Source organism: Mustela putorius, unplaced genomic scaffold (assembly GCF_011764305.1).
Source record: "Mustela putorius furo isolate JIRA1106 unplaced genomic scaffold, ASM1176430v1.1 tig00000868_pilon_pilon_pilon, whole genome shotgun sequence".
Classification (NCBI taxonomy): Eukaryota; Metazoa; Chordata; class Mammalia; order Carnivora; family Mustelidae; genus Mustela; species Mustela putorius.
The window spans coordinates 2,539,236-2,561,570 of record NW_025421502.1 but is presented as its reverse complement, the minus strand read 5'-3'; the positions used below and the strand labels follow the sequence as shown (position 1 = coordinate 2,561,570).

At 33.9% G+C, this 22,335-nt stretch overlaps 1 protein-coding gene across 22 annotated transcripts in view; it reads right to left on the bottom strand.

The window, feature by feature from the left end:
* Positions 1–22,335, bottom strand: part of CAMK2D (calcium/calmodulin dependent protein kinase II delta) — a 323,815-nt gene that overhangs the window by 10,735 nt on the left and 290,745 nt on the right. For all 22 annotated transcript variants that reach the window (XM_013053965.2, XM_013053960.2, XM_013053958.2 and 19 more), the window contains one exon: positions 1,194–1,269. In XM_013053965.2, the coding sequence (XP_012909419.1) occupies positions 1,194–1,269 (76 nt within the window). The remainder of the gene's footprint in view (positions 1–1,193; positions 1,270–22,335) is intronic.

Below are 22,335 nucleotides of genomic sequence, written 5' to 3'. Positions count from 1 at the left end.
TATGAATGCTGCTTCAAAAAATGTTTGTTTATAATTTTTATCCATGCTTTACATGAAAAATCCACACCATGTTACATTTTTGTTATAAGTAAAATTAGAGGGCTAAAACAATTTGAAACTTCATAAAAGCTTTCTGGTATTTAAGATCTACATGTCCCCCCAACTCCTGCCACCACAACTAACCTAAAGGTTTGTTTCTATTTATACCCCATCCAGGAAAGTCACCATAGTCCTGCAGGATCTGCACCCCATTGATTGTAAGCAGTTTTTATCCCTGCTGAACTGATGGATAGAAAATGCTCTTGCCTTGAAATTTGCAAATTTTGGCTTTTTAAAATTATTATTTTGGTTTTTTTTTTTTAAGTATACAAGTTTTATCTATTTGGGTTGCCTAATCATTTTATCTTCTCATTTGTGATTATTTCCTTTGCTTTTAAACTTAGAAAAAATTTTCCAATCAGAGATCAAATTCAATCTCTTTTTGGCATTTAACTCTTTTACTCAAGAGGGGCTCTCTTGTATGGAATAAGGGGAAGGCTTAGACTGATTTTTATCCTCACCCAAATAGCTAGCTTATTGACCCACATACTTTGTGAAATAAGCCTTCATGCCCTATTTATTTGAATGCTTTATTTTTATTTGATTGGAGTAATTTCCTTTACACACTCTATGATCCAGTAGTTCATAAACTAAGCATTGGGACCTTCCTTCAAATAAATTGTTACCTAAGAAACAAACTCATAAAAGAGATGGAGATAGAGTTGAGGTGTACTGGCTGAAGAGGAAGAAGGCTGCCTTACTATGCCTCCTGATCTCTCTCTGTCCCAGAACCTCAGCAGAGTGTGAGGCAAAACATTTCTCAAAACAAAATGCCTTTTTTTGTGCTTTTCTCTCTCATAGTTTTGCTCTCATGGAGCAAATGGCATGCCTTCCCCACACAGAGGTGCTGGTGATTACAAGTCTGTAAATTGCCAGGGAAAGCCCCAGTCCTGCTATGAGAAGTCTTGTCTTTCCTCTCTAGATCCTACATTTATTTCTCCTCTGGGGACACTTAATTTATACCCTGAAATAAAACTACTGCTAACATCAACCTGGGGTTAAACATACATGAATTCTAGTACACTGAAGAGTGCATTAAAATAGAAAATATTTTGTCATATGCACGAAAGCAAAGTAAGTATGCCTCTACTCACGTGTAAGCTTCAAAGTCTCCATTATTGATGGCTTCAATCAGTTGTTCAGTGACTTTGATAATTTCTTGCTTTCGTGCTAAAGGCAAAGATAGAGCATTTTATGTGGCTTTTGTCCTTTATTATCAGAAAACTCTAACAATATTGCTACTTTCCTTCAGTGGGGTTTTACTGTTGAAGACCTAGCCCTCCCTGGACCGTGGTGTTATTCTCTCTGTGCAGAGACCAGCATCATCTACTTCTTCAGAGAAACTGATGGACACACAGATTCTCACATACTCCAGACCTACAGATTCAGAATCTATATTTTTAACAGGACCCTCAGGCAACTGAAGTTCAAGACTATTTTTTTTTAATAAGCTCTCGTTACCTTTACAACTTGAGTTTGTAAATGTTTTTTCTCTTGAATATTAACAAATGTCTATCTTCAGAGCATAGATGATCTTTTACAATGAGACACTTTGTATATTTTTTACACTTCAGCCCAATCAACTCTAAAAATGGGGGTGCCAACACTGTAACTGCCATCATATTTAGACAAATGGCCTTCAGTAAATTGTGAACTGGAAAACAAACATATGAATCACTATGTGGATGTAGGCAGATAATTAGATAGAAGCTGCCCTGCAGAGCTGTCACTCCAACACCAAACATGTTTGTTTCTATTTCTAGCCCACAATTGGTAAAATTATTAATAGTTGGCTTGGCTCAAATCCCACCTATTCCTGTAAATTCCTCTTTGATTACATCTGCAAGTGTCCTATGCCTTTTTTGAATGCCTATAGTGTATCATTCATTGGGTAATTAAGCATATGCTATATACCATGACACCTTTAGTTAAATTACTGGTTTTAAATTCTTATTAAACTTTGTTCACTGTGTAACTACCTTTCTGTTAAATTAAAAGCTCCCTGTGTGTGTGTGTGGGGGGGTTTGGTGGGGTGTGTTATTATTATTATTTTTTGTTATTCTTTAAGTTTTATTCCAATGTCTTTTTTTTTTTTTAAGATTTTATTTATTTGACAGACAGAGATCACATGTAGGCAGAGAGGTGGGGGGGAGGTGGGGGAAGCAGGCTCCCTGCTGAGCAGGGATGTGGGGCTCCATCCCAGGACCCTGGGATCATGACCTAAGCCGAAGGCAGAGGCTTTAACCCACTGAGCTACCCATGCGCTCCTATTCCAATGTCTTTAATAAAAGAGATGCTCAATAAGTTTGTGAATTTGATCAACTGCTATTAATGATAATCTTTTGACTTCAGAATACTATTCTGTTACTAATGAAATTCACGAAATTTTTAAAAATTAAATTTCCCTGAGTTTTGCTTTAAGAACAATGTAAAATTTCCTTAAATCACCAGAAATAAACTGGGAGAGTCACACAAAGTTATATCCATTCTATCTTAGTGAAGTTGCTATTCATCATAGAAAAAGGTAGGTTTTAGTTTGTTATTGATTAAAGGCAACCAGTATGTATTTTCAATGAAACAGATCTTCATTAAACAGGTTTTAACCACAAAATTAAATGTTCACATTATCCAGGTTATGATACTCCTTATTTAAAATAAATATCCAGTAAACTGAACTTGACTTCATTTATACTATATGAAACCAAACTATAAAATATGATTTGTCCATAAAATGGTTGCCAATAATGTCAAGGTTGATAGTATCTAAAAATCACTATATAGACTAGATTTGACATTTAGTTACATAATTAGTTTTCATTTATATTAGGGGAAAAAAGAACATAAGGTTTTTTAGCTCCTACACACATTTAAAACATTTTTTGCCTTTGTTTATTTGATTTATGAATATAATATATCCAAGCATCCAAAATATACTGACACAAGTAGTAGCAGGGAATAATTCTGTAAGAGAGATGCTGCCAATGGCACATTTTAGCTTAATTTAGTTCGGCAATAAGTGATTCATCTGTCTCTGACCTCAACAGTATGAACATTTGGCAAAAAATGCATGTGACAGCTGACCCGATTCTGGAATATAAAGGATGTTGGTGAGATGGTGCTCAGGAAATGAGATTAAGAAAATGTGACTACCAAAACTTCCTCAATATTAAATCCTTATTTAAAACTACTAAATTTCTCAGTTCGCTAAATAAAAAACCACAGGTTAGAAAACCATGTCAATTTTTAAAAACAAGGAGGGGGAAAACAAACATAAGATCAGTGCCCTTTGTAGAGCTTCATTAGGCAAACACAATTTATTGTGTTTGAAAAGTTCAAGGTCACTTTCTGAAATTTCCAAAAGTCTCTGCCTTCCCTGATAAGCAAATTATGGAATTGAAATATCAAGTATATGTATGGCCATCTCTCACCCTCTGAATCACTGTGGAAATACTTATTAGCTCTTTAATAGTTTACATGCTACCACTGGCTTAATTTTGGCCTGCATAATCAAAGCAACACAAATTCCCTTTTCTCTTAGTCCTTAGGCTCAGAAACAATGGTCCTTTAACTGGCAGAAGAGCATGTGGGAATTAGTGAGAATGCTTCTGTGCTGCACCATCATAAAAACAACATGACTGTCTTGGCTTCGGAGGAGCCTGGAACTCGGGACTCTTGAGAGTGCTTATTTCCCTGGGGCAAAGGAGCTTGAATGAGTCACAGGCAGCACATGACAGCTGACTCTTTAAAGGAAAGCAGAAGTCTGGAAATGAATCATTTGTACACAGTAGTCTATTGTGGTTGAGACTATTACCACAGTGACCTACAGGAAGAGTGAGGTTTCGGTGCTAGTTAGCTCTACTTTTCAGCAGTGAGGTTAAAGGACAATCACTGTCCTAGATGACTGGATGTCTAAGATCTGCAGGAAGAGGCCCCTATCGTCTGGCCTTCCGTCTTTGAAAAGATTAAGTAATGACCACTCCAGAAGTCAAAGTGGGGACAGCTTGTGATGTGTCACTAATTAACCCTTAAGATGAAGGAAGAGTGTACCAATACAGCATCCTCTGAATACCAAAAGTTTTTCCATCCTTAGCCAGCACTTTAATCACAGAGAACTGCTTATCCAGTGGTCTTATTTACAGAATGGAGGCACTCAAGCCTTGACCCACAAGTCCCAAAATAGTTTCTGGAGACTTCCAGGTGTCTAGGGGAACTGCAGGAGAGAAAAGTAAGCGGGAGAGATGCTCCAGATCCTGAATATAATTGCTTCCATGCAACTATGCAAAAGAACTAGGAATATTTTCATGTTCAAATTCCTATCTTTTTGGCTCTTCCATTGTTCTAAAGAGGCCTGGAAGAGTAAGATAAGAGTTTGAATGGTCCTAGTGTTAAAAACCAACCAACCAAACAAGAAGCCCTGGGAATGTAGAATGATTACATAATAAAAATGACAGATTTCAACATTTCTCAAACATTAGCAGATCTTATCTGATCAGAGCAACAATATCAGATCTGATCAACAATGATCTGAGATATGCAGACAAACATTACCTGTTTAACAGGTAAACAAGCAGATTTTAGGCACTGCCCAAAGGCACAGTGTTTGCTGATTACTCCTTCCCTCCTTCCTGAAATACTCACTTTTTTCCTGCTTTTCTTACTAATTAATTATGTGGTCACATGATCTCACTCTCATCTGCTATGTTATCTTTCTCTACCTGGACTTTATATGTTTTAATTCCTTTTAAAGGTTTGAGTCGAGGCCCTCCTCTCCGTAGACACCGTTATCCCTATGATCCTGTCCACACCAGTGTTTTATATTGACATTTATGGTCCAATGACTCCTGCCTTGTTGCTTCCTTTTTTCTAGTCCTTTCCTTCAGATCTGTGTGTCAATGCCTATTTTGGAATCTTCACCTGGATATTTCAAATGTTTCTTTAACTCAACATACCCTAAACTGAGCTTCTGAACTCCTACTCCCCCACAAATCTATTTGCTTTTCCAGGGATCTCCCTCTTAGTAAAATGGCAACATCATCATCCAGTTGTGCAAACCAGAAAAAACCCCGAGATTCGTCTTTGACTCCCTCACCCCACCCACACTAATTTTTAAAGTTCTGCTGATATTATTTTTTAAAATGTCTTACAGATTAGTTTACTTCGTTCCTTCTTCACTACCACTCTGGTGGAAGCACCCACCACTTCTTTTCCAGAATAAATATCTGGAGACATATGAAATCTTCAATCATCTAGACTCTGCCCATCTCACCAGACCCATTCAAAGGCTCTTTTACTTTATCCTCTCCAATCAATCCATATAGCCTACTCTCAGAAATTCAAAATGGCCATGCTTCCTTCTTTTGTCAGCCCTTCATATGTATTATCCTCTCTTTCTGGAAAACTGTTTCCTATCTCTGCTTCTACTTTAATCAAATCTCAATTATTATTTCTTCAAAAAAAGCCTTCCCTGTCCCTCATTTTAGGAGAGGTCTCCATCAATATGTTTTAAATTCACACATATCCTACAACTGCTATTTAAAATCATTTAGTACACATGTATTTACGTATTTATTTGTGTATATTTGATTACATTTTCTCTATTTGTAAACTCCATGGGGGCAGATACCTTACCACTGCAACCCAATATCTAGCACAGTACATGTTTAATAAATATTTGAATGAATAGTGGTCCAGAACAAACTCAAGCACTTTCTGACTCCCAATCCAATGGCTTTTCCAACATATACATTTCTTAGTGAGGGTCAGATAGCCTTTAAAATATATATATAATTGATAAATGGAAACAATTCAGATATAAAGCATCATGTCTTGTTGCCTACTGATGATGAAAAAAAAAAATCTTCAACTTGTCTAAAACTAAACATCAAATTTCCTTCTCTAATTTCCTCACTTTTGCTAATGAGACCACAATTTTACCAGTCTTGCCCTCATATTCTGTCCTCCACAAGTCATAACTTTTCATTATCAACTATGATGATGTTTCCCAATGTATATCCTCAGCCTGTTCATCTTTTTGCTTGTCCTTGGCAGTCTTACTTATTCTCTGCCTTTGACCACATAATGAAGACTGCCAAATCTCTATTACTAACCTTAAACCTTTCTAGGCTCCAAGTTCATATTTCTAACTGCACTGTAACATCTCCGGTTATTCTGGCATTTCAGACCTAGTAGTGGTGCCCAAGATGGACCTCAAGTATCTCCCTTGCATAATCCACTGCTTCTCTTATATCACTCATCTTGGATAAGGAGGACATTATCTACTCAGTTGTCCAAACCAAAAGCCTTGACACTTACTTTTCTTTCAATTCTTCATATAGCTGATCACCAGTCTTCTTCACTCATCCAAATCTTTCTCAGAGCCATTTCTTCCTTTTTAGGCTAATGGCCACTACTCAGATTCAGGCTTTTAGTTGTTCCTAACCTCTCCTGCTCCAAGGTCACATCCCACACCCTCCCACCATCCACCCCTCACTGTTGCAAAATCATCTCTACAGAATAGAGCTAACCCGTGCCTCTCCTCCACCGTCTAGAGGCCAAGCCCAAGCTGCTTTGTTCTTGAAAGGTCTCCCTACTTTATTTTTCTAGCTTTGACTCTTGACACTTTTTTTCCCCCAGGAGTCCCACAGAACCTATTCTACAACTTCACCAAAGGCTTCACTCTTAATCAGGGGTCCTGGCTCTAGATAATGCTGTGCCTTTCCTCTCCAGAAACCCTCCCTCTTCTGTCTGAAAATCTTCAATATTCTGCTCCAAAATTATCTCTTCCTTATAGCCTTTCCTTAGGCTCCATTTGCAGCTTTTTGGTCATATTGCAGTTCTCCTAAAGCATCACCACAGGATGTTCATATTTCTGCCCAGGACTTGACTGTTTTCTAGCTTCAATGCCTAGCACTGAGTAAATGTCTATAAATGCATGCACATATGAATAAATGCACAGGTAAGGCCTATAAAATATCATGTACATTTTGAAACATTAGAATAATGCCAAGTATATAGGTGATGATGATGATGTCTGATAGCAGTCTGAATGTGAGGGTGCTAAATGAAAAGGCGCTCATGGATCTTGCATATCTCAGAATCAGTAGAGGCCATGGTATTTTAGATGCCAGAGTAATCTGCATAGGCCCAGGAAGAGAAACTAGGCATATCTAGTCAATGTTTAAACTTGTAATTTCTTTTCAAGGGAATTGAGTACAGAGAAAGGTTCTAGTTATTCAAGCTTGAGCTTTTCAGTAGTTATAGATTTTGGATTAACCAATTTGCTGAAATTAAACTACTTGATAATAAACCTTATTCAGAAGGCTATCTGGCCTACTATGGACTTGGACTAGGAAATGAACTGAATTTATTGATGCAAATTGATCTCTACTAAAATGTTAGCAGAGTATCACACACTGAAATCTTTTAGAGAACTGTGCCTAAAGGTTAATAACTTATTCAATGATCAAAAGTTGCACAATTAAAATTAGAGCCTTTTGAGGTATATTAGCTTATTAGCAATTCTGCTCACTTAAAAAAAAGATTTATTTCTTTATTTGAGAGAGAGCGATCAGAGGTGGGGGTAGGCAGACAGAGAATCTCAAGCAGATTCTGCTGAGCAAGGAGCCCTGGATAGGGTTCCATCTCCTCACCCTGAGATCATGTCCTGAACTGAAACCAGGAGTTAGATGCTTCAACTGACTGAGCCACCCAGGTGCTCCACTCATCTACTTTTTGCCAACAGGTACAGTTCTATTTAATTTAACTTCTTTCTACATTTCTCAGAGGTATTGGGCAGAGACTTAAAGGACAGGGAGGTTAAGTGACTTGCTCAGGTCATCCAGTGAAGTCAGAAGCTGTGCCAGGGCTGGAGCTTTATTTGGCTGAGATATCTGTTTAATTCACTAATCTATGTTCCTTTCCAGACCACAGTGCCTAGTTCAATATTTTGAAATCATAAACTTAAACGAACCACCTAAGTGACTTTGAACTTACTCTGGCAAGATGACTGACTACTGAATTACTGGGCCAAGGTTGTAATTAATTATTATACCAGTTTCACAAAATGAAGTGCCCCATGTTTTTACTATTTTTTTCCATGCTGCCATTAACAAAAAGAACTCTTAGGAATAGTTATTATCTTAGGCAAATCTACAAATTAGGATTATTTTCATGCTCTTGATAGTTTTAGAGAAAAAGGTGCTTATCAACTCAGCTGTCTGGCATTTCCTATGCAATTAACAGCTTGTTTCTTAGTGATTTCGTTTTTATTTCACTAGTTTGATGTATTAACATTTAGGAGAGTAATTTCCATTATTTTGGCTTTTAAAATCAAGCCCATAGAAAATTTTAGAGTTGACTGGTTTAATCTATAATATTTTATTCAAATTAAAGCCTGGAAATTACCAAATTTCTATTCAAGAATTGTTGTAAAGCTCACTTATCCAGAAACCACCTGTTCAGAAAGTCAACAACTCACCTCTTTAATCACTAGAGGCCCTCAAAATTAAAAAAAAAAAAAAAATTATTCACATCATCTTTGTACTTCGTTCTATAAAAACAGAACAAAGTTTCAAAGTTTCAAAGCATAAAATGTTAATTGGTGGAAGAAATACTATTAGTCTTAGTCCTGTTAAGTTGTTATTACCCAACAATAAAATGATTAGCAAATATTTGAAAACAGAAAACTCTAGCATTAGGGTCATTTAGTATAAGTGAAAATAGGATTACATTTTTAAAAAAGTTTGTGAGGATATCATTGGGTTTTAAAGTATGGTGAGGTCATTCCTAAAATGACTGTAGATCTAAAAAATAACATATTTACTATTTTTAAAAGAAGTTAAGGGACGTGTATTTAGTTTTTCATTAAAAATGGCTTAAGTAAAAGTTTTAGAGTTTAAAAAACTATATATGGTTATATAGAATATTTGCTTATATGAAAGAATTCAGTCTAGCCACATTAAAAGCAATTGAATAACTGTTCAATCCTCAGCTAACTTAAGCTAGAAGTAGCACAACATTGTGAAGACTATTGAGTATTTTAATATTTTTTTAAGGTTTTACTTATTTATTTGAGAGATGGAGAGCACAGAGTGAGAGGGAGAAGCAGACTCCCCGCTAAGCAAGGAGCCGGATAGATGTGGGACTCATCCCAGGACCCTGAGATCATGACCTAAGCCGAAGGCAGATGCTTAATGGACTGAGCCAAGTCACCCAGGCACCCTGAGTATTTTAGTATTAAGATGTGTCTGAATCAGATAGGTGTGATAGTGCTTACAGTTAAGAGATGACGACATGGAAGAAAAGGATTTTAAGAAACTAGTTTAAAGATTCACATCAGCTGCTTGAGGATTAAAATTGTAGTCTCCTCAATAATGTGCATTCACCTTGTGGGCATTATGTTAAGTGAAATAAGTCATACAGAGAATGATAAATACAGTATGCTTTCACTTATATATGGGATCTACCAACCAGACAAACAACAAACTCATAGAAAAAGAAATCAGATTTCTGGTTACCAGAGGCAATACCAGGATAGGGGAAGGGGAGTTGAAGGTAAGTGGTCAAAAGGTACAAATTTCCACTTATAAGGTAAATAAGTCCTAGGGATGTAATGAACAACATGATGACTACAGTTAACACTGTTGTATGGTATATGTAAAAGTTGTTAAGGAAGTTGATTCCAAGTGTTCTCATCAGAAGAAAAAAATTTTTAACATTTCTTTACCTTTTTTTTTTTTGCTATCTATTTTAGATGTTGAACTAAACTTATTATGGTAATCATTTCACAATATATGTAAGTCAAATCATTACACTGTATACCTTAAACTTATATAGTGCTATATATAAATTATATATTTAAAAAAACTTGTAGTCTCCTGGAATTCAAGTTTATACTGAATGATAAAAGATATACTAGGCTTTCTCAAGGAGTATCTCTTTCATTGCAGAACTAAGGTGACAAAGTTATTTTCTCAAAAGCAAATAGTAAGACTTGGAAAAGAGACAATGAGACTTAGAATTTTTAAGTATTTGGAAAGTTGTTTTTGTTTTTTTGATATGAAGGAAATTCAACTTTCCCCAAACCCAAAATTATAATGAGTCCAATTAACCACTTCAATCAATTTTACATAGTATCAGCAAAAAACCCCCCCCAAACCCCCCCAAAAACAGCATGTGTCTTTCAGGTCAAGGTAATTGTCAAAGTATTAATGCTTTGTCCTTTAGTATGAATATCCAGAAGTAAAAAAAAAAAAAAAAAAGAAAAGAAATACTGCGAAGGGTTAAAAGACTGTGCAGTGATGAGAGTAGGCTCTCCTCCCACCCTCCGTTTCTACTGTTGTTGTTTAGCTTGATATTTTATTTTTAATAACTTATTCTGTTGCTATATAAAAAGTATATAATTTGTATTTAACAAAGAAATAGAATTCAGTACATTCTTGGGTAAGTTTATTGATAACTACACTTTCCTGAATAATTCAACTGGTAGATTTGTGAATGCTCCCTTGGATCAAGAATGCAAGAGAAGCTTAAGAGCATGTCCTCTATATACAAAACCATTTTAAATCCTTGTTTTGCAAAAACCAAAAATAAAAAGCAAGCAAGCAAACCAACAAAATCCTACCAAAATTAACTGAAGTGTGATATCCTTGGATTTGCTATTAGAGAAAGAATTAGGCTAATTATAGTAATAGAGTATAGGAAGAGTATACAATATTATTCTGCCTCCACATTTATTGAGCCCCAGCTGACCTAAAGTCTTTTCTCCTTGTCTCCAGGTTCACACAAGCTTAGTCATATTTCAATACTTCTCACATCAGTGTTATCTCAGTAAGACTGAAGTTAAAGCAGTTTTTTTTTTCTCACCTACCACTATATGGATATTTTAATTCAAAGAATGTCATTTTGCATTTTTGTGTTAAGTACTTCTGCTTGTCCCATTTTGAACCATTCCCTTTGATGAAGCTGCTAAGATAACACAACAGATCTTACTACCACCCAAAAATATGCAGCACCATCTCCTGTAATTGTAATTCTACACTTTCTAGCTAATTCTCATTTTCAGCAGCTGCAAAAATAGTAGCTTGTGCTTTCATTACAAAGTCTATCATTATCCAATCCATAGCTTCCAGAATCAATAAATGAGAACTGAAAGGGCAGATGAGGTCCAATGAAGTGGGAAGAGAGAGGCCAATTCACAAACACATCATAGAATCCAGTTGCACTCATACATTATTCAAGAGTACTAGAGCATGTATAATCAATAGTAAATTAGGGAACTAGTGGAACAAGCTTATAAGACAAATAACATAAATAAGGAGCTTTTTTTTTTTTTAAATTGGAAAATTATGGAATAATGATAAATTCTCTTGGTAAGTCAGTTATATAATACAGTTGTTTATGACACTGTAGGTACAAAGACCAAAGTTAAATGTAATATTTATGTACCTATATGCTTAACTTTGATGATCATTTTGAGATGCCAGACCACTGGATTGAAAAGGCATTGTTGCAGTCAGTCTGGATATAAATTTACAATGGTTTGTCACAACTTGGAAAACTTACTTAGATTTAGAGCAAAACTGTTTACACATACCTCCCACTTTTCACACACACACACACACACACACACACTTCCTCTCACAAAATGATGTAAATTCCTATAACTCTTCTGTTGTCCCCATGCATCTGACAGATCACACTGGTAGGACTCATAGGACCAAGAGTCATTTCTGTGACTAGTTACTACATTTTTCAAAGCTCAATTTGGAAAGGTGAAAATATCCTATTAGACCAAAATTTTCAAGTGAGTTCTCAGAGCAAATGCTTTTTATTCAAGTGATACCTCACACTGGCACTATATTAACAGTTCAGCTCTAGGATATCCTGTGCTAAATTCAGCTTGGGAAATTAATGTAAAAGTACTTGTTGGACTATCTTGGCCAAATTTTATAAACCCAGTGAAGTTATTCTTGGTTTAACAAATGTGACCACAGTATTAATTAAATTTATGAACCATACATTTCAGAACATATTACTGTCATCCCCATTTATTCCAGGAAGTATTATAAATGTAAATTATAATAAATTAACAAATTATTACAAAATGTAACTCAGAGTGCATACAGTATTTTTGAGTAGGGAATAATATTGCTTTGCCTTTTTCTACTGAATTCAAATGATGACCATTCATCAAAGACACAATTCAGGTTATTTGATGAGTAATTAACAGTCCAGTCCACACTTACAACATACAAGTCTATATTATGTTAACTGAGATTAAGACAATAATAAGAACCTTCCACAGAGAATAATTTTGAGCTAAAAAGGAGATACTGACTTAGGAGTTCAGCAGGGTAGACCACAGGAAACATCTTTAAAAATTATCTCTTGCACTTCTATAGGCAGATTACACAAAACAAAAGGGTGAGAAGTGAGGTATAACTTAAATAACACTAATAAGGAAATTCTTCAATAACTCACAACACTGCTCATGTTAGAAAATTCTAATATAGACTCTAAGGATACCAACTCTGGTAAAGATCCTCTGACATTTATCTCAAACAGTTTTCTGTTGTTTTCTCCTCCATACCAAGTAAATACCATATTTCATTTTTATTAGCTCTTTAGTTAAATGATACTATTATAAAATCCCATCTTACACTACCCTTCTTTCTACTTGTATAGGTTATGAATGAAAACCTTCTATTTCTTGAAAAAATATTTAAAAATACACAATCCCATATACTCACACTTTTTCTGTACTAGTAAAATACCTCTAAAAAATTATGGCAGTCTCTTTTAAATAGGCTACCTTTTCTGTCATTTAAGACCATTAACCTTTTCAGAGGTACGTCTCTACCATTCAGGAATATCTTTACATTTTTGTTCATCTTAATTTTATATAATGTGATACAATACTTCACTAGAATACTAGAAGTCTGAGTAAAGTAGGCTAGGTATGCAATAAAAAATATTCTCTACTCAAAACAGATACAACCACCACAAATTACTTTCCCCAACTGAAAATATGCCCTAGTTCAAATTATAAATGAATGAGAATTTGGAGCAGCATTTTTTCTTTTTTTCTCAGTTCATCAGTTAAATTTGAAAACATATAATAGCAATGGGTTTTCTATTATTCAAACTTCCTAAAAGTTTGAGTAATAGAAACCAAAATTCTCTCCTTAACATCTGTCATCTGTGTTTTGCTATATGGACATATACTAAATAACCATATGTAGTGGTGTTAAAGAAATTGGTAATCCTGTGTAATAAATTATTTAACAAACAAATAGGTCTTTCACACTTGATTGGCTAACTTCTACGAAGATGGTTAGTGGCCCTATGAGGAAACACTGAACTGGAAAATTATAATCTCCAAGAGGGATATTTTATGTTATGGTTCTTAAGACATTTTGCTTGAGAAGTGTATAAATAATTTTGCATATATATGCTTCTTTTTAAGTAAGTGTTTTATTTTTGTGGAAAACGGTCAGTCTACATATTTTTAACTCTCAACAAGAATAATCAAAATAGCCAAAAGTGAGCTAATTTTTCAAAACACTTGAAAACATTCAAGGACAAAAGATAAGTTTAGATGAGGGAAGACTGAATCATTACTTAAAGTATTTATGTTTAATTAGAAACAAAGTATGTTTCTGAACTCAAAATTTTAATGTAAAAACCTCATAAATAATTTACTAATTTATTGAATGTCTACCATATTGTACCAGAGAAGGAAAAAAGCAGTGAATTAAAATAATCTAACTTTAAAGTTCATCAGTTAAAAGAATACTGTTACTTTAATAAAAGCTTTAAAAAATATGAACTTCTATTTTAAGGCAAAAAAATGAAATTTTCTGTACTTGGGCAGCTTTTATGTTTATGTATGTAAATTGGCTGGATTATATGTATGGATCTTAACACTTAGAGATATTTAGCCACTTATCTGAAATAAATGGCTTAGAAAGTAGAAACATTGATGCTAAAATTAAAAAAAAGGTCCCTTTAAATTTACAGTTTCTTTTAATTGTGAACCTTTGTGCTTATATCATCTAATATTAGGAAATAATGGCAGAAATAATATAATTTGACTAAGCAACTATCATGGGCCAGGCATTTAACGAACATTACAAACATGACCATGCTTTATTATTATTATTATTGCATATGACACTGTCACTTTTGAAGGTAAAAAAAAATGGTCAAGAAGTGAGATACTATGAACCTCAGAGAGGTTTACATGAGCAATTGGATTACATAGCCCATCAAGGAAGGGCTGGGCTGGGATTCAAACCTAGTATTTTTGACATCAAAGCACATGCTCCACCCAAACAGGAAAGAGGATTCTATGTGGCTTACTTTTTAAATTTGCAATTTTATATTTTTAGCTCCTAAGTATGGAGGGGAGGGGGAGAGGACATGTTTATAAAAACCAATAAAGATAAAAAGTGTGATGAGATCATAATTTTAGAGAGTTTTTATCATTTTACTGGCCGGTAGGAAATGGTATGGTTGATTGATATCCACCATATTTCCTTCCTCCATCAATTAAGTATTTGTTATTCCTACTATTACCAAGCACTGGTCTAGATATGGCAGATACAGCAGAGGACAAAATAAAAATCTCTCCTCTGAAGAAATCTACATTCTAGTAGAGGAACAGAGAGACATTAAACAAGTCAATAAATATTGAGAGCACGGAGAGTAGCTAAGGAAGTCATGTCAATGATATGGGCAACAAAAATGACAGTATCTTGGACCAGGGTGGTAGAAGTGGAGGTTGGTGAGCAGTTGTTAAATGGGGGGAAAATGTGCAGATTTTACAAGGAGAAACAGTAGAATTTGCTGATGGACTGATTGATAGACTGGATGTAGGGTGTAAGCAAAACTGAGGAGACAAAGCTCTAAGATGATGACCCAGGAGTATTAAAGGATATAGAATATACCATAGGTATGTCAAATTCAGTTTTCATAGATGCATTTGAACACAGATACATGAAAAAAGTTGGAGATATGAAATATTGGAATAATGCAATTAGATCAAAACATTGCAGACTTGCACGGATAGGATGATGTAGGTGAGGAGAAATAAAGAGGAATGTTTTCTGGAGGTGTCAGTAATCACTGACATTTTAAAAGCATGTCTCAATCTATAACATGAAACAGTTTTACAAAGAATTTTTAGGTTTTTTTTTAAAGAACACACAACTGAATAGTTTGGGAATATTCAAACTTAAGTATAGGTTTTTAATTTTCTGTTCTAATCTAAAGAGATCAAATGAACCATCCAAAGGTATTTGCATAGTGCAAACTGTTTCATTTGGGTACTGAAATATACATAAAATGAAGTATACACTTTACATATAATTAGTAGTATAGCATGGCTTTAGCAGGGACACTTATTTTACCATAGTTAAACAAATCATAGCAATCCCAATAACTAAATCAGTCCTTTTGTACCAATCATGATGCTTATTTTCATATAATGGATTGGCAAATTCTGCTAAACAACACTGGCCAAGAGAACAATGTTACATTACATATCAAAGAAAGGAAAGGAAAGGAAAGGAAAGAAGGAAGGAAGGAAGAAAGAAAAAGAAAAAGAAAAAGGGAGGGAGGGAGGAAGGAAAAAGAAAGAAAATAGACTAGTTCACTAAGTATTAAGTACAAACATTTTATTCATGTATGCTGGAAGAAATTTTCTTTAACAAAGAACAAAACTGTAATGCGAAAATAGCCATTTACTGCGGAATGTACCAGCAGGTATAATTTCATTAAAGAGGATACTTTAAGACTAATAACTCCTTGAGGAAAAAGGTAAGCCTTATTAGCCTCAGCCTAATCTACCATATCCAGTACACAATGAGTGTTCAATAATTCTTTCTAAAAATCAAAATTGGATCAAACATATCAAGTAGAGGTCTCTTTTTTAGAAATTACATATGTTACATATGTATACATATGTTACATATGATCCAGCCCTGTCTTGGGCTAGGTACTCAGCTGGGAGTGGGCTTGAAGATTCTCTCCCTCTGAGCCTCCCTCAACTCACAGGTGCCCATGGGCAACTGCACATATATGCACACTCTCTCAAATAAATAAATCTTTAAAATAAAAAAGGAATTACATGTATTACAAGCATCTGAAATTTTCTATGATGCTCACACATGACTCTGTGCCCTTATATTTATTTAATGAACATTATTCCTTGTTTTAGAATTATCTGAATACCAGCCAGAAACAAAGAAGGTATATTATCATGCAGAATCATCTCTGTCTTTTCTAGCCTTGTTTATGAGGGCCAGAAATGTGGCTAGTGCCTACTTAGTAAACTTACATTAGAGGTGCCCACAGAATATTCATTGACTATTTGAATTGAATAATGAAAATACCACTATTCCAAATGCAAAAAAAAAAAAAATCCTTTACTTCTACATAATCTCTTCTATCAAGATCCTCATTCAGTAATGCCTTCTCTGTTTGCTCTTGTAATATCTTAGTTTTCCACCTAACATGGTCTGAAATTGAATGATCTGTAATCAGGTAAAATAGTAAAAATGCCCAGGAGTCAGATTTATTTGACTACTTTACACCTAATGCCTCTGCGCAAATCAAAGGGGTCTGAGCAGAAGTACATACCACCATCACCACCAACAACAAAGGCCATTTTACTGATTCACTGATGTATAAGAAGAATCACTAAATAATACAGACATAATTTTACATAATTTCTAGATATAGTTATTGATAGAAAATAATACAAACTCAGCAAAGGAGATAGTATTTTATTAAAGCATTTTAATCTAATAAATAATTTCAGAATTATATAATTCATAGCTAATAAAAACATAGTTGTAATTTAACTTCTGCATGGAAATATATGAAGTAAAATAATTTTATATAGTAGATATTTTATATTTTATATATATATATTTGAAGATATTTTAAAAACATGAAATATAGCCTGATAATAATTCTTAGTGGGATATATTTAAAGAACTAATTTTACAGTTATTAGTGCCATGATAACATTTTGAATATACAGTCTGGTAGACACAATTTTTTTCCATTGTAATAATATTCCACAAAACTGCAGCAATTTATTCCTGTATTCAACTTTGAATTAAATGTCTTTTTATAATTGCTTTGGATAATTTATATTATTACTATCTATATTTATTATATATTACTTTATAATGTATAATTGTTCACACATAAAAAATATAAGACCTCATAACAATCTTAGTAGTATTGCATTAAAGTAGGGTAGATAAAAGCCTTACAACTCTGTATTACTGATTTCAGTATCTAAATTCGGTAACCAGGAAGGCTGAGGCACAAAGTTATACAACTTGCTCTAAGTAAGTTAGGTAAAGGAACTATAAACAACAGTGTAAACTCTGGATTCCAATTACATCCTTGCTAATAATTTTTTAAGTCATTAAAAAAAGTAATGAAATTACAATCTAAAAAGGCAAAGGAGACAGAGGAAAGTAATAAAATACATTAAAACTTGCACATAACTTTAAATGTAGTTGCTTATTCAATTGGACCATTTTTATTAGATAACAGGAAATAGAGATACATGGAAAAAATAAAGTTTTACACTCAATATATATGCAACTATAGTATAATGTAAATTAAATCTTGTTGACTACAAAATTTTTAATTACATAAATTGTAAGTCTCATTACCTCTTTTAACTTCCACATAAATATCTAAGAATAGTATTTGTTAGATTTTTAAACTCTGAAATATTAAAATGAATTCAAAGTTATAAAAATGGTAGTTTAATCATGATTTGGAAATTGATCAAAGAAGAAATCATATTAAGAAATCATATTAAGAAATGAAAATGAAAGCAAAAATGGTCCAAAACCTTTGGGATGCAGAAAAAGTAGTTCTAAGAGGGAAGTTTATAGTAATACGGGACAACCTCAAGAAGCAAGAAAAATCTCAAATAAACAAGCTAACATTACACCTAAAGAAGCTAGAAAAAGAATAAATAAAACCTGAAACCAGCAGAATAAAGGAAATAATAAAGATGAGAGCAGAAAGAAACTTAAAAAACAGAGAAACAGATCAATGAAAGCAAGACCTGGTTCTTTGAGAAGATGAACAAAAGCCAGACTCATCAAAAAGAGAGAGAGAGAACTCAAAATAAGCAAAATCACCAGTGAAAGAAGAGATAACAACCAACACCAATGCAATACAAACTATAAGAGAATATTATGAAATACTACATGCCAACAAATTAGACAACCAAGAAGAAATGGATACATGCCTAGAAACATTTGACCTCCCAAAGCTAAACCAGGAAGAAAGAGAAAATCTGAAAAGACCAATTATCAGCAAGGAAATTGAATAAGCAATAAAAGAACTCCCAATGAACAAAAATCCAGGAACAGATAGCTTCATAGGTGAATTCTACTAAACATTTAAAGAGGAGTTAATACCTATTGTACTCAAACTATTCCAAAAACAGAGAAGGAAAATTCTCAAATTCATTCTATGTAGCCTGTATCACCATGATATCAAAACTAGATAAAGACACCACAAAAGAAAGAAGAAAAAAAAAAGAAAAGAAATTAAAGGAAAAAAAAAAAAGGAAGGGCGTCTGGGTGGCTCAGTTGGTTAAGCGTCTGCCTTCAGCTCAGGTCATGATCTCTGGGTCCTGGGATTGAGTCCCACATCAGGCTCCCTGCTGAGGAGGAGGAGCCTGCTTCTCCCTCCCATTTCCCCAGCTTGTGCTCTCTCTCTATATCTCTCTCTCTGACAAATAAATAAAATCTTTGGAAAAAAAAAAAAAAGAAAGAGGAAGAAAGAGAGGAAGTACAAGCCAATGTGTGTGATGAACATAGGTGCAAAAATCCTCAAAATACTAGCAAACTGAGTCCAACAATACATTAAAATAATCATTAACCACAATCAAATGAGATATATTCCTGGGATGTAAGGATGGTGGTTCAACAGTTGCAAATCAATCAATGTGATATGCCACATCGATAAGAAAAAGGATTAAAAGCATATTTCAGGATTAAAACAATCATTTCAATAAATGCAGATAAGCATTTTACAAAGTACAACATCCATTCATGATAAAAACCCTCAACAAAGTAGGTTTAGAGAGAACATACCTCAACATAAGAAAGACCATATATGGAAAACCCACACTGAACATCATACTTAATGGGGAAAAACAGAGCTTCTCCCTTAAGGTCAGGAACAAGACAAGGATGTCCACTCAATACTTTTATTCAACATTGTGCTGGAAGTCCTAGCCATAGTGATTAGATAACAAAAAGAAAGAAAAGGCATGAACATTGGTAAGAAATAAGTAAAAATCTAACTATCTGTAGATGACATGATATTACACACAGAAAACCTTTAAGACTCCACCAAAAAACTAACAGAACTGATCAATGAATTCAGTAAAGTTGCAGGATACAAATTCAACTTACAGAAATCTGTTACATTTCTATACACTAACAATGAAGCAGCAGAAAGAAAAATTAATAAAGCAATCCCATTTACAATTGCACCAAAATACTAATGAATAAACCTAACCAGAGAGGTGAAAAACCTATATTTTGAAAATTATAAAACACTGATGAAAGAAACTGAAGGTAACACAGAGAAATAGATACTCCATGCTCAGGGATTGGAAGAACAAGTATTGTTGAAATGTCTATACTGCCCAAAGCAATCTACAGATTTAATGCAGTGCCTATCAAAATACCAAGAGCATTTTTCACAAAACTGTAACAAACCCCCCCCCAAATTTATACTGAACTACAAAGACCCCAAGTAGCTCAAGCAATTTTGAAAAAGAAAAAGTTAGAAGTCCCAAATACAGACTTCAAGTTATATTATAAAGCTGTAGTAATCAAAACAGTTTGGTACTAGCACAAAAACAGACACATAGATCAATAGAACAGAATAGAAAACCTGGAAATGAACCCTATAATCACATGGTCAATTAATCTTTTACAAAGCAGGAAAGAATATCCACTGAGAAAAATATAGTATTTTCAATAAACAGTGTTGGGAAAACTGGGCAGCAACATGCAAAAGAATGAAACTGGATCACTTTCTTATAGCAAACACAAAAATAAACTCAAAATGTATTAAAGACCTAAATGTGAGACCTAAGACCATAAATTCCGAGTTGAGAGCACAGGTAGTAATTTTCTGACATCAGCTATTGCAACAATTTTCTAGATATGTCTCCTGAGGCAAGGGAAATAAAAGCAAAAAAACAAACAAACAAACAAACAAACAAAAAAAACCCAAACCTATTAGGATTATATCAAAATAAAACACTTCTGCACAGTGAAGGAAACAATAAAAAAAAACTAAACAACAACCGACAGAACAGGAAAAGATATTTGCAAATGACATATCTGGTAAAGGATTAGTATCCAAAATATATCAAGAACTTATACAACTCAATACCCCCAAAGCAAATAATCCAAATAAAAATGGGCAGAATATATGAACAGACATTCCTCTGGAGAAGACAGAAGGCCAACAGACACATGAGAAGCTGCTCAACATCACTTATCACCAGGGAAATGGAAATCAAAACTGCAATGAGGTATCATCTTGTACCTATCAGAATGGCTAAAAAAAAAAAAAAAAAAAAAAGGGCAAAAGGAACAAGTATTGACAAGGATGGGGAGAGAGGAAATCTCATGCACTGTTGGTGGCAATGTAAACTGGTGCAGACACCATAGAAAACAGTATGGAGGTTCCTCAAAAAGTTAAAAATAGAACTACCTCAAGATCCAGTAATCACACTACTGGGTATTTATTCAAAGAATACAAAACAGTAATTCAAAGGGATGCATGCACCCCTATGTTTACTGCAGCATTATTCAGTAGAGCCAAATAATGGAAGTGGTCTAAGTGTTCATCAATAGATGAAAAGATAGAGAAGATGTGGTGAATGTATATACACAGACAAACAAAGGAATATTATTCAGCCATAAAAAAGAATGAAATTTGCCATTTGCAATGACATGCAAATGGAGCTGGAGAATATAATGCTAAGTGATCAGAGAAAGAAAAATACCACATGATTTCACTCATATGTGTGATTTAAGAAACAAAACAAATGAGCAAAGGAACAAATAGGGGTGGGGGGAAAGAAATGAAGAAACAGAGTCTTAACTATAGAGAACAAACTGATGGTTACCAGAGGGGAGGTGGATGGGGGAGAGGTGACATAGGTGATGGGGATTAAGGAGGGCATTTGTGTTGAGCATTGGGTGATGTATGGAATTGTTAAATCACTGTAGTGTACACCTGAAACTAATAAAACACTGTATGTTAACTATACTGGAATAAAAATAAAATAAAAATTTTTAAAAATACCAAAAAAAAAATCCCAAATACGGAGAAAGTAAAAATAAAATTTAAATAGGAGTTCATCTGTTTTCAAAAAATAATATAAAAAAATACAGCAATTAGCATATATTTTTATGCTTCAGTTTTGAAAGCCAACTGCTAATTCAATTAACAAGTTTTGCCTTGATCTAGGTCCTTGATCTTGGTCATTTTAAATATAAGTATTGGTAAAGTATGTTAAAACAAATTACATTTTTTTCTTATGAGAGAACCAAACCTGACCAAAATACAGTACATTAATATGTTTTCTATGTCACAAGTCTTTGTCAGTAAATATACTAAACCTGTAGCCTAGTCTCAATACAAACATTATAAAAAGCATGTTTTGTAAATACCAAGATTTTTACCTAATAATAAAAAAGATTGGGAAATTGATGGGAGGAGTTTTAGAGTATACGTGATTTAGAATTTATGAAGTATTTAATAAAATAATGCTCCATTATTCTCTAAAAGTATATAGAATTTTTCAAACTTGCTAAAAAAGAAACTTTGAACTGAGAAAATTTATTAATATAGGATGAACCCGTGTTTTCTTAATGATAAAATGAGTAGCTACATGTTTTTGTTAGTTGGTTTTGTTCATTTTGATTTAGGACTTTGTTTTAAGTGAGAGTGGCAGCTGTTTTGACCCTGTATTTTGTCAGCATGGCCAAAGAAGCCAGAGGTTATCATTGACAAATTTAAGATTTGTCAAACCTAGTAGGAGGCAAAGAGTAAATGGAAAAACCTGAGTATGGAGGTAAAATAAAGGAATGTAAAAAAGAAAAATAAAGGGGCACCTGGGTGGCTCAGTGGGTTAAAGCCTCTGCCTTCAGCTTGGGTCAT